The following is a 12701-nucleotide window of genomic DNA, read 5'->3' on the forward strand; positions in this document are numbered from 1 at the left end:
CGTTTGGAAATTGCTCCCAAGGACGAACCAGACTTACGGAGATCTACAATTTTTTTTCTGAGGTCTTGGCTGATTTCTCTTGATTTTCCCATGATGTCAAGCAAAGAGGCACTGAGTTTGAAGGTAGGCCTTGAAATACATCCACAGGTACAACTCCAATTGGCTCAAATTATGTCAATTAGCCTATCAGAAGCTTCTAAAGCCATAACATCATTTCCTGAAATTTTCCATGCAGTTTAAAGGCACAGTCAACTTAGTGTATGTAAACTTCTGACCCACTGGAAATGTGATACAGTGAATCATAAGTGAAATAATCTGTCTGTAAAAATTTTTGGGAAAAATGACTTTTGTCATGCACAAAGTAGATGTCCTAACCGACTTGCCAAAACTATAGTTTGTTAACAAGAAATTTGTGGAGTGGTTGAAAAAAAGAGTTTTAATGTCTCCAACCTCAGTGTATGTAAACTTCAGACTACAACTGTATGTACAGGTGTAATAATGTGTTGTTTCTTGTTTGGACCCCAGGGAGAGGAAATTATTATTATTTATTATTATGAGGTGTTGCCTTTAGAGGAAGGTGTTAGAGGACAGAACAGAATAGACAGTTGGTGCTTTGTAGCGGTGAGCAGTGTGATTGGGTAAAAGGACAGTCAGTTTGGAGTGGTGAGCAGTGTGATTGGGTAAAAGGACAGTCAGTTTGGAGTGGTGAGCAGTGTGATTGGGTAAAAGGACAGTCAGTTTGGAGTGGTGAGCAGTGTGATTGGGTAAAAGGACAGTCAGTTTGGAGTGGTGAGCAGTGTGATTGGGTAAAAGGACAGTCAGTTTCTGGCGGCGAACAGTGTGATTGGGTAAAAGGACAGTCAGTTTGGAGTGGTGAGCAGTGTGATTGGGTAAAAGGACAGTCAGTTTGGAGTGGTGAGCAGTGTGATTGGGTAAAAGGACAGTCAGTTTGGAGTGGTGAGCAGTGTGATTGGGTAAAAGGACAGTCAGTTTGGAGTGGTGAGCAGTGTGATTGGGTAAAAGGACAGTCAGTTTGGAGTGGTGAGCAGTGTGATTGGGTAAAAGGACAGTCAGTTTCTGGCGGCGAACAGTGTGATTGGGTAAAAGGACAGTCAGTTTGGAGTGGTTAAATGTAGTGCACTATATAGGGCATAGGGTGCCATTACAGACACACATTTGAAACTGGTTTGATTGAGAGAGTGTGAGGGAGAGCTGGGAGCCAAGAAGACAGGAAGACTGGAGGACTGAGGACAGTACAGAGGTCATGACATTTATTCATAAGGCATGCTACAATTAAAGTTGCTTTAGGAAAAAAGTAAAAAGGATTGTGGTGAAATAATTATAATAATAAGGATTATGATAATCATAGTAATAATCAATTCAAAAACATGAATGAAAATGTTTCTATATAAAATACAGAAACTCCACTCAACCATGCACCGCAAAAAAAAAATTTGAAAATATGTTTCTTTAATATTTTTAATCTATTTGCATTTTAATTACATCAACTCATCGGAAACCTGTTGTTTCTCACCCCAAACCTTCCATCCCCACGACGTCACACACACTGCTTTACAAAGGAAACTTGGTATTATATCAAAATACACAAGACAAGTTGTTTTTTCTTGTGCTCATCATCTTCAAATACAAAAAAAAAAAGCATTCATGTCTTGTTGTTTGTCGCTATCTTGGCCTCATTAACCTTTTTATTTTTGGCCAGACTAGAAAAAAAGGAACATGTTTGATTACAGCATTTGTTGTTTATTTTGGTAGTGAAACATTGGACTATTAGCTTTAATCTCCATTCAGTCTGTATCGCTGAAGCGTTCAAATGAAAAGGTCATTTTCTGATTGAGCCGATACGGGCGGCGTTTACCGCGAATGCATTCTCCGCTAACGCTGACGCGGGCACACTGACATTTAAACGAAATCACCATGTTAAGGCTGAACTTCCGCGATACGGATTGAATAGAAACCCAGGTCTGTTATCAAGACGTGCCGTGATGAGACAAAAAAAATATATATGAAAAATTGAATGAAATCAGATCAGAAGAGATATTACTACGTCCCAAAAGAACCCCCATCACCTAAAGATAGCACTCATTTGTAAAAGTATATAGGGCATAGGGTCCCATTTGGGATGCGGAGTGACTGGGTGCTGTGCAAATATATGCCTTTAAAATGTATCATCTCTCCCTTTAATAATAATGGAACAGGAAATCAATTGAACTTCTTAATTGTCTTCTTAATGCTAAAATGTTTTTTATTTTTATATATATATATATATATTTTTTAAATTAGGAAACACTTGAAAACTTAATTAGAATCTCTGAGGCTGGACGCAAAGCGCCAAGATAAAGCAAATCTATTGTAGCGAATTCGAGGGGTCGCCCCATGCGGGACTGAGCCCGGGTCCAGCGAAGGTCGCTATTCTGCCATTATAACAGTTAGTTCTAATAGAGGAATCAATTCCTTTGGTTTCAGTGCTAAAAGTACTTTTTTTTAATTTCTTTTTTTTGCGTTTTGCTATGTGGGTAAGTGGGAACAAATGGGCAAGCCTGGTATCCAACCTAATTTCATTACATTTCTGTTGTGAGCACAGCGTTCAGTCTGGTTGAACCAGGCTAGGAATGGATTCCATTAAGATGGAGATAGATTTCTATCAAAATGTTGTAAATTAATGATATTTTGACTGAAATATATATTCATACCGTAACTCCTTTTTTTTGATGGAAGCAACGATCTCGTCAAGAACAATGACGGACTTTCATTTAAACGGTAGTGATGAAGGATGGAACGAGGAGATGAATAACAGATCAATGAAAGGCACATCAACTTTGGTCCGGTTTGGTTTCTGTTGTTTGTGACGATTCAGTATAAAAAAAGGATTTTGTGTCTCAGTCCGTTTGATAATGTAAAATGTTAGTCACAATTGAAAAGAAGGCTTAAAGTCTTTCATCATGGCTGAACTATGCTGCCTGAGTTAAGACGTGACTTGGTCTGCCTCCCAAATAGCACCCTATTCCCTATTTAGTGCACTACTTTTGACCAGTGGCCCTACATAGGGAACAGGGTGCCATTTGGGATGCGAACCTTGAAACTATTCAGTCGGGACAGAGATGTAGAGAGCGCTTTGTGGTTCGATCTGAAGGTTAGAGACATAGAACATTCAGCCATTCTAGAATAATCCTCTTTCATGATGATACAAAAGGTTTAGAGTCATGTCTGGCTTCTTTCCTGTTCAGAAATGAAAAAAAGGTTTTCAATAACATCGCTTTTAGACGTGAGAGAATCAACCCACAGAAAGATAGGAATGATGAAGACCATGACCGAGGCAGCTCGATAGCTCTGGTCCAGGGCGTCACATGGAGCTCAGCATCAGCAAGCCTCACTTAAACTCCCTGGACCAGAGCTAAACTAAGACGTGAACCTCTTCTGCATAAATAACCAGGATGGTGGTTTGTGAGGTTCACAGTCTGAACCAGCCCTCAGACACCACAGTCCTATTTCCTGCATACTAATCCCTACTATTTTTGATGCAACCAACAGCATTGGGCCGAGGTCAGAGCCCGGGTCAGAAGTACTGCACTATATATAGGAAATAGGTTGCTATTGGGGACACATCCTCAGGGGTTTTCAGCAACAACAACAACAAAAAAACTGTTGTTATGAAAAACAGAGTGACAGACAACCATAACCAGTTTTTACCTTTTTTAAAGAAAATATTCTAATAAAACACGTTATCACTGCAGATCAAATGAAAAATACCCTAAAATGTATAATATGAGTAATAAGTCAAATAAGATTACAGCAAAAAACAAAAAAACAAGATGGGACATTTTCTAAACAGCGTCACTCAAAAACAGCAAAATGGAGGAAAACCTGAAATGACCTGAGAGGGTGTTTGTGGGCCTCAACGTCAGAGGAAGAATAAACCTAGGTAATGTACGCATCACATAGAATAACATTATACCCTGCTTTACTAACGTACATAGCCTATCTATCCAGGTGGATTTGAAAATGAAATGATAACCGGTCAACAGCAGTGCACTATATAGGGAATAGGGTACCATTTCATACCCAAGCATCTTTCAGTCATTGAGTGAAACACTACCACTGATTGTCCCTCAATGTGTATTGTGTAATCTGCTCACTACAAGCATACTATAAGAACAGTTCACTTTTACTGTAGAAACTGGCTTCACTGTTACTGTAGAAACTGGCTTCACTTCTACTGTAGAAACTGGCTTCACTTCTACTGTAGAAACTGGCTTCACTTCTACTGTAGAAACTGGCTTCACTTTTACTGTAGAAACTGGCTTCACTTCTACTGTAGAAACTGGCTTCACTTCTACTGTAGAAACTGGCTTCACTTTTACTGTAGAAACTGGCTTCACTTTTACTGTAGAAACTGGCTTAACTTCTACTGTAGTAACTGGCTTCACTTCTACTGTAGAAACTGGCTTCACTTCTACTGTAGAAACTGGCTTCACTTCTACTGTAGAAACTGGCTTCACTTTTACTGTAGAAACCGGCTTCACTTCTACTGTAGAAACCGGCTTCACTTCTACTGTAGAAACCGGCTTCACTTCTACTGTAGAAACTGGCTTCACTTCTACTGTAGAAACCGGCTTCACGTCTACTGTAGAAACCGGCTTCACGTCTACTGTAGAAACCGGCTTCACTTCTACTGTAGAAACCGGCTTCACTTCTACTGTAGAAACTGGCTTCACTTCTACTGTAGAAACTGGCTTCACTTCTACTGTAGAAACCTGCTTCACTTCTACTGTAGAAACTGGCTTCACTTTTACTGTAGAAACTGGCTTCACTTTTACTGTAGAAACCGGCTTCACTTCTACTGTAGAAACTGGCTTCACTTCTACTGTAGAAACCGGCTTCACTTCTACTGTAGAAACTGGCTTCACTTTTACTGTAGAAACTGGCTTCACTTTTACTGTAGAAACTGGCTTCACTTCTACTGTAGAAACCGGCTTCACTTCTACTGTAGAAACTGGCTTCACTTCTACTGTAGAAACCGGCTTCACGTCTACTGTAGAAACTGGCTTCACGTCTACTGTAGAAACCGGCTTCACTTCTACTGTAGAAACTGGCTTCACTTCTACTGTAGAAACTGGCTTCACTTCTACTGTAGAAACTGGCTTCACTTCTACTGTAGAAACTGGCTTCACTTCTACTGTAGAAACCTGCTTCACTTCTACTGTAGAAACTGGCTTCACTTCTACTGTAGAAACTGGCTTCACGTCTACTGTAGAAACCTGCTTCACTTCTACTGTAGAAACTGGCTTCACTTCGACTGTAGAAACTGGCTTCACTTTTACTGTAGAAACCTAAGCCCTTTTTTGGGGGGGATCTCACCTGATTTGTTAAGCAAGTCAGTATTTTCTTCAATAGATTGTAAAAATACAGCGGAGTTACATTTGCATAACAAGGCATGCATTCTGAGGATGCTGCTGTAGAGCTGCTTGACAAGCGAGCTAATAAAACCGTTTAGAAAAATAAAAAATAATGAAAAAAAAATTTCTAAAAACTATTTAAAATGTGAAAACCTAAAGCGAGTAACAACACATTATACATGCGTACATCCAAGTCCCAAATAAGTGAAGACTTTTGAATAAGTCTTCAAACTGTTAAATAATGATTCTGATAAATGTGTTAAAAACACCTACAGGGATAGAGAGAGGCCCACGGTACACACAAACAATGGTATTTCAGAGTTTCCTGTTCACTCAAAGCACCAAACATTTACTTCCATTTCAAAAAAGATCATATAATACAGCCAACATATAAAACAACAGTTCTCTACATGAATCAAATCTGTCACCAGATAGATAGATAGTACATAAGATAGTGTCCAGTCTCAAATTACACCCTATTCCCTATCTAGTGCACTACTTTCAATTAATGCATCATACAGTGGGGATAGGGTGCGATTTGATAGACAGACACTGTCTAAAACCTATTGATTATGAACACATTACATCGTAAGGCACGTAAGAAGTAAATACACAGTAAATATGATTCTGATTTCTCGTCTGATTATAGTGGTACAAAAAACCCAGTGAGGTTTTCACATGACTTTTCTTCTCTTCTAGAAAAAAAAGAATAAAATGACCAAAAAAATAAGTAAAGTTTTATTTTTCTTTAAAGAATCTTGACAATCATTTAGGATATAGACTTGAATCGTTCTGCTTTTTGTTAAGATTGTAAACTTCAAAACAATTATTTCAATTGATTTCTCTTTCTTTTTGTTGTTGTAGAAGGATTTACCGTTGTTTAGCTTAAGGTAAATCTTAACAGGGACACCATCTCTTGACTTGGGGATATTTTTATTAGTATTCTTCTTCCCCTGGCTATTATGAGACATGACATGGGTAGCGTAGTGGTTAGAGCGTTGGACTCGTGACCAAAAGGTTGCAAGGTCAAATCCCCGAGCTGACAAGGTAAAACTCTGTCGTTCTGCGCCTGAACAAGGCAGCTAACCCACTGTTCCTAGGCCGTCATTGTAAATAAGAATTTGTTCTTAACTGACTAGCCTAGTTAAATAAAGGTTAGTTGACACAGACACAGTCCTAAATTACCCAGAATGCTACTCAGCGGGTCCACATGACCCTCCTTGGAATGTTAAGGCTAGAACACAGCAGCACCAGACAGACAGCACCTGGAGAGAACCCATAGAAGCAGAAGGAATCCATTCTAGAAGGGAATCCACATGGACCATCTCTTGGTTTCTGAAGGACACAGCACCCGGAGAGAACCCATAGAATCAGAAGGAATCCATTCTAGAAGGGAATCCACATGGACCATCTCTTGGTTTCTGAAGGACACAGCACCCGGAGAGAACCCATAGAATCAGAAGGAATCCATTCTAGAAGGGAATCCACATGGACCATCTCTTGGTTTCTGAAGGACAACTCACTGTCATCTCTTTTTTTGGTTTGATCCCATATGGACGCATGGATGATCTGTAAAACTGCAGGGTGAAAGAGAGGGGAGCCAATCCACTCTGCTAACTGTGTGGGATGGAGAGGTGGACACCCAGAAGAGAGCAAGGAGAGGGACAGGATCGGGGACAGAGTGAATAAGAACAAGTGCCAGGACACCGAAGCTCTCATCTGTTGAAGAAAAATAGAAAACGTTTGAATCGAATTAAAGACGTCAGATCAGGGTCACAGGTCAGATCAGGGCTAACAAACAGATCCGCTGTTATTCCCATCATCCAAAACCATCGTTACGAGAGCCAGACAGACAGACAGACAGACAGACAGACCATCGCTATGGGAGACAGACAGACCATCGCTATGGGAGACAGACACACCATCGCTATGGGAGACAGACAGACCATCGCTATGGGAGACAGACAGACCATCGCTACGGGAGACAGACAGACCATCGCTACGGGAGACAGACAGACAGACCATCGTTATGGGAGACAGACAGACCATCGCTATGGGAGACAGACAGACCATCGCTATGGGAGACAGACAGACCATCGCTACGGGAGACAGACAGACATGGGATGCATCCCAAATGGCAAAATATTCCATATTTAGTGACCTACTTTGTGTACTGGATAGGGAATAGGGTGCTATTTGGGACATTCACATGTCCATTCCCCTCTCAGCAGAGGTTCTCCTCCAGCCAAGCGGAGCTGTGCAGTCCGGTGTGGGCCAGTTGACCTGGGTCGTATTCAGTAGTGTACAAAGTAGCAAAGCGGTTTGCAACGGAAAACAAGAGTTTTGTTTGTTACAGTCCCATCGCTGAAACTCCCCTACGGACTCGGGAGAGGCAAAGGTCGAGTGCCATGCGTCCTCCTGAAACATGACCCTGCCAAGCCGCACTGCTTGCTTAACCCAAAAGCCATCCGCACCAATGTGTCGGAGGAAACACCGTCCAGCTGGTGACTGAAGTCAGCTTGCAGGCGCCCGGCCCGCCACAAGGAGTCGCTATATCGTGATAGGACAAGGACACGACGGCTGGCCAAACCCTCCCCTAATCCAAACAATGCTGAGCGACTTGTGTGCCGCCTCATGGGTTTCCTGGTCACGGCCGGCTGTGACACAGCCTGGGATCGAACCCGGGTCTGTAGTGATGCCTTAGACAGCTGCGCCACTTGGGAGGCCCTGAAAACAAGAGTTTCTTATTGGACCAGGTTCAGGATAGTTCATCCCTGTTTCGGTATGTTTTTTTTTTCTCCGTTAGTTTCTATTGAATACAACCCTGGACTATGGCTCTGGGAGGCTGTTCTGAACGGTGGATAGACCAGACCTCAGGGTCAAAATTAAAGCACATTGAATTAGCTATGCCTATGATTCACAGGTCATTACTGGAGTCTACTGTACTCCCTGGTCTGGTCCAAGGACTCTGCACAGTAAATTACATTCCCCTTTTAACTGTTTCACTCTCTTTTTGACATTTCAATGATAACCAATCACTGTTAAACAAAACAAAACAGCTGTTGTTGTTGTCATGGTGATCTGAGTGGTGTGGTACAAACGTTTAGCGGAGCTACTCTGATACTCAGCTTTGAGCCACGATGATATCACACCGTGACGTCACAGAGGATGAGGAGGAGGCCTGATCATTGGTCCCCCTCAATCAATGTCCTAATGTTACTTCAAAATGGAGGCGGCCCATTGGTCAGAAGGAGCGTCGCTATCGGCTTCATCAGCCCTTCGATCCTTCCTCCGCGTCCGTGATAACGACCGTTAAACACGTTGTGTCTCGGATTCATCTGTTTATTCTCATCCGGTAAGTCATCCGGTAAGTCATCCGGTAACCGGTAAGTCATCCGGTAAGTCATCCGGTAACTGAAGAGAAGCCAGACTACAGGTACACGTGGTTTAAACAACAACGATGTTCACAGTTCACCACTACATGACGTTGGTGTGCTGTTTGTTAAGGAGTAGAGGGGCGTTGGTGTGCTGTTAGTTAAGGAGTAGAGGGGCGTTGGTGCTTCAGTTATAATGTTACAATAAGGAGAGGAGGGGGGTTGGTCTGTAGGTGGGTCTGTAGGTGGTGGGTCTGTAGGTGGGTCTGTAGGTGGTGGGTCTGTAGGTGGGTCTGTAGGTGGTGGGTCTGTAGGTGGGTCTGTAGGTGGGTCTGTAGGTGGTGGGTCTGTAGGTGGGTCTGTAGGTGGTGGGTCTGTAGGTGGGTCTGTAGGTGGGTCTGTAGGTGGTGGGTCTGTAGGTGGTGGGTCTGTAGGTGGATCTGTAGGTGGTGGGTCTGTAGGTGGGTCTGTAGGTGGTGGGTCTGTAGGTGGTGGGTCTGTAGGTGGTGGGTCTGTAGGTGGGTCTGTAGGTGGTGGGTCTGTAGGTGGGTCTGTAGGTGGTGGGTCTGTAGGTGGTGGGTCTGTAGGTGGGTCTGTAGGTGTGTCTGTATGTGGTGGGTCTGTAGGTGGTGGGTCTGTAGGTGGTGGGTCTGTAGGTGGTGGGTCTGTAGGTGGGTCTGTAGGTGGTGGGTCTGTAGGTGGTGGGTCTGTAGGTGGGTCTGTAGGTGGTGGGTCTGTAGGTGGTGGGTCTATAGGTGGTGGGTCTGTAGGTGGTGGGTCTGTAGGTGGTGGGTCTGTAGGTGTATCTGTGTTATACTTGGCAGAAACCTCCCAAGAGTGTTGAATACCTCTCTCCCATCCCGTGGGTTAGGGTCCTATAATGCCAGATAAAGGATTTAATGATTCACCATGCCACCTCATCCCAACTCACTGTTCTCTTCCTTGCCCTGAATAAATCAACCATCACACCCTCCAGACCAGCTCAGTCTCTATCTGAAGGCCTTGCATTACAGTAGTCTATTACTCAACAATATCATCTAAACTAGTCAATTGTCTGTTGTTGTTTTTAAGTCAAAGTGGGTCATTCTGTCCCTCACTGCCGCTAGCCCAGCCCAGGAGTGAGGCCCTAGGGGGTGAGGAAGTGGGGAAGTGGGGTGAGGCTGGTCAGATGGTGCTCTTGGAGAAGGACACGCGGAGGTGATGGTTCTCTCCCAGGTCGTGGTTGTGGAGGTCGATCAGGGCCTGGATGGCCTCCTCCACTGAACCCAACTGGATCAGAGCCATCTTACGGTCCTTCCTGAGAGGACAGACACACAGACAGAGAGACAGGATAAGATAGGTGGATGCATGGATAGATAAATAGATCTCCAAAGGAACATTAATTCTAAATCATGAGTATAGTGCAGAGAAAGTGGAGTGGGGTTAATTTTCTTGCAATTCTATACAATTTGCCATGCCTAATATTTATTTATGTTGAATGTGATATTTGACTGACTAGAGGTACTTGGCTGACGGTATCTCTCCAGGAACAGGGTCAGAGAGTCATGGACTACATAGATGTAAACCTACAGGATGGTATCTCTCCAGGAACAGGGTTGGAGAGCCCTGGACTACATAGATGTAAACCTACAGGATGGTATCTCTCCAGGAACAGGGTTGGAGAGCCCTGGACTAGATAGATGTAAACCTACAAGACCTGCTCTAGGTTTATACTCATTAAAACATGTATGCTGTGTATTGCAGAAGTATTGAGGAAGTAGAAGAAGTACTGTAGGTGTCTGAAAGAGAACTCACTGGAAGAACTTGAAGGCCTTGACTGTGTATCCATTTCCAGAGAAAAGGTCCTTCAGGATGTCATCTGTTATAGACGGGCTGTTGGAAGGAGACGGACGGGTTACAAAGGAAGGAATGTATAGTTTTAACACCATGTTTAGTATCTCTACTGAAATAGACCACCTTGCCCCCCTGCAGCAACTTGCCTAATAGACCACCCCTCATCACTGTCAAATGCTCCCTAAAACACTTCAGCGAGCAGGCCTTTCTAATCGACCTGGCCCGGGTATCCTGGAAGGATATTGACCTCATCCCGTCGGTAGAGGATGCCTGGTTGTTCTTCAAAAGTGCTTTCCTCTCCGTCTTAAATAAGCAATGCCCCATTCAAAAAACGTAGAATTAAGAACAGATATAGCCCTCGGTTCACTCCAGACTTGACTGCCCTCGACCAGCACAAAAACATCCTGTGGCGTTATGCATTAGCATCGAATAGCCCCCGTGATATGCAACTTTTCAGGGAAGTCAGGAACCAATATACTGAGTCAGTTAGGAAAGCTAAGGATAGCTTTTTCAAACAGAAATTTGCCTCCTGTAGTACTAACTCCAAAAAGGTTTTGGGACACTAAAGTTAATGGAGAATAAGAGCACCTCCTCCCAGCTGCCCACTGCACTGAGGCTAGGAAACACTGTCACCACCGATAAATCCACGATAATCGATAGTTTCAATAAGCATTTCTCTACGGCTGGCCATGCTTTCCACCTGGCTACCCTTACCTCGGCCAACATCTCAGCACCCCCTGCAGAAACTTTCCCAAGCCTCACCCTGCTTCTCCTTCACCCAAATCCAGACGGCTGATGTTCTGAAAGAGCTGCAAAATCTGGACCCTACAAATCAGCCGGGCTAGACAATCTGGACCCTCTCTTTCTAAAATTATCTGCAGAAATTGTTGCAACCCCTATTACTAGCCTATTCAATCTCTCTTTCGTATCGTCTGAGATCCCCAAAGATTGGAAAGCTGCTGCGATCATCCCCCTCTTCAAAGGGGGTAACACTCTAGACTCAAACTGTTATAGACCTATAACTATCCTACCCTGCCTTTCTAAGGTCTTTGAAAGCCAAGTCAACAAACAGATCACCGACCATTTCGAATCCCACCGTACCTTCTCCACTATGCAATTTGGTTTCCGAGCTGGTCACGGGTGCACCGCAGCCATGCTCAAGGTCCTAAATTATATCATAACCGGCATCGATAAATGACAATACTGTGCAGCCGTCTTCATCGACCTGGCCAAGGCTTTCGACTCTGTCAATCACCACATTCTTATCGGCAGACTCAACAGCCTTGGCATCTCAAATGACTGTCTAGCCTGGTTCACCAACTACTTCTCAGATAAAGTTCAGTGTGTCAAATCGGAGGGCCTGTTGTCCAGACCTCTGGCAGTCTCTATGGGTGTGCCACAGGGTTCAATTCTCGGGTTGACTCTCTTCTCTGTTTACATCAATGATGTTGCTCTTGCTGCTGGTGATTCTCTGATCCACCTCTACGCAGACGACACCATTCAGTATACATCTGGCCCTTCTTTGGACACTGTGCTAACAAACCTCCAAATGAGCTTCAATGCCATACAACTCTCCTTCCGTGGCCTCCAACTGCTCTTAAATGCAAGTAAAACTAAATGCATGCTCTTCAACCGATCGCTGCCTGCACCTGCCCGTCCGTCCAGCATCACTACTCTGGACGGTTCTGACTTAGAATACATGGACAACTACAAATACCTGGGTGTCTGGTTAGACTGTAAACTCTCCTTCCAGACTCACATCAAACATCTCCAATCCAAAATTAAATCTAGAATCGGCGTCCTATTTTGCAACAAAGCCTCCTTCACTCATGCTGCCAAACATACCCTCGTAAAACTGACTATCCTACTGATCCTTGAGTTCGGCGATGTCATTTACAAAATAGCCTCCAACACGCTACTCAACAAACTGGATGCAGTCTAACACAGTGCCATCTGTTTTGTCACCAAAGCCCCATATACTACCCACCAATGCGACCTGTATGCTCTCGTTGTCTGGCCCTCACTACATATTCGTCGCCAAACCCACTGGCTACAAGTTATCTATAAGTCTTTGCTTGGT

The 12701-nt window shown here is 43.7% G+C and overlaps 1 protein-coding gene across 5 annotated transcripts in view; it reads right to left on the bottom strand.

The window, feature by feature from the left end:
* Positions 1 to 1249: 1249 nt before the first annotated feature.
* LOC106572778 (polypyrimidine tract-binding protein 3) overlaps positions 1250 to 12701 on the bottom strand; it is a 135556-nt gene continuing 124104 nt past the window's right edge. For all 5 annotated transcript variants that reach the window (XM_082957037.1, XM_082957035.1, XM_082957036.1 and 2 more), the window contains 2 exons: positions 10583 to 10660; positions 1250 to 10085 (listed from right to left, as the gene is read on the bottom strand). In XM_082957037.1, coding sequence (XP_082813163.1) covers positions 9953 to 10085; positions 10583 to 10660 — 211 coding nt within the window. In that variant the 3' untranslated portion in view covers positions 1250 to 9952. The remainder of the gene's footprint in view (positions 10086 to 10582; positions 10661 to 12701) is intronic.

Source organism: Salmo salar, chromosome 01 (assembly GCF_965601325.2).
Source record: "Salmo salar chromosome 01, fSalSal1, whole genome shotgun sequence".
NCBI classification, from domain to species: domain Eukaryota; kingdom Metazoa; phylum Chordata; class Actinopteri; order Salmoniformes; family Salmonidae; genus Salmo; species Salmo salar.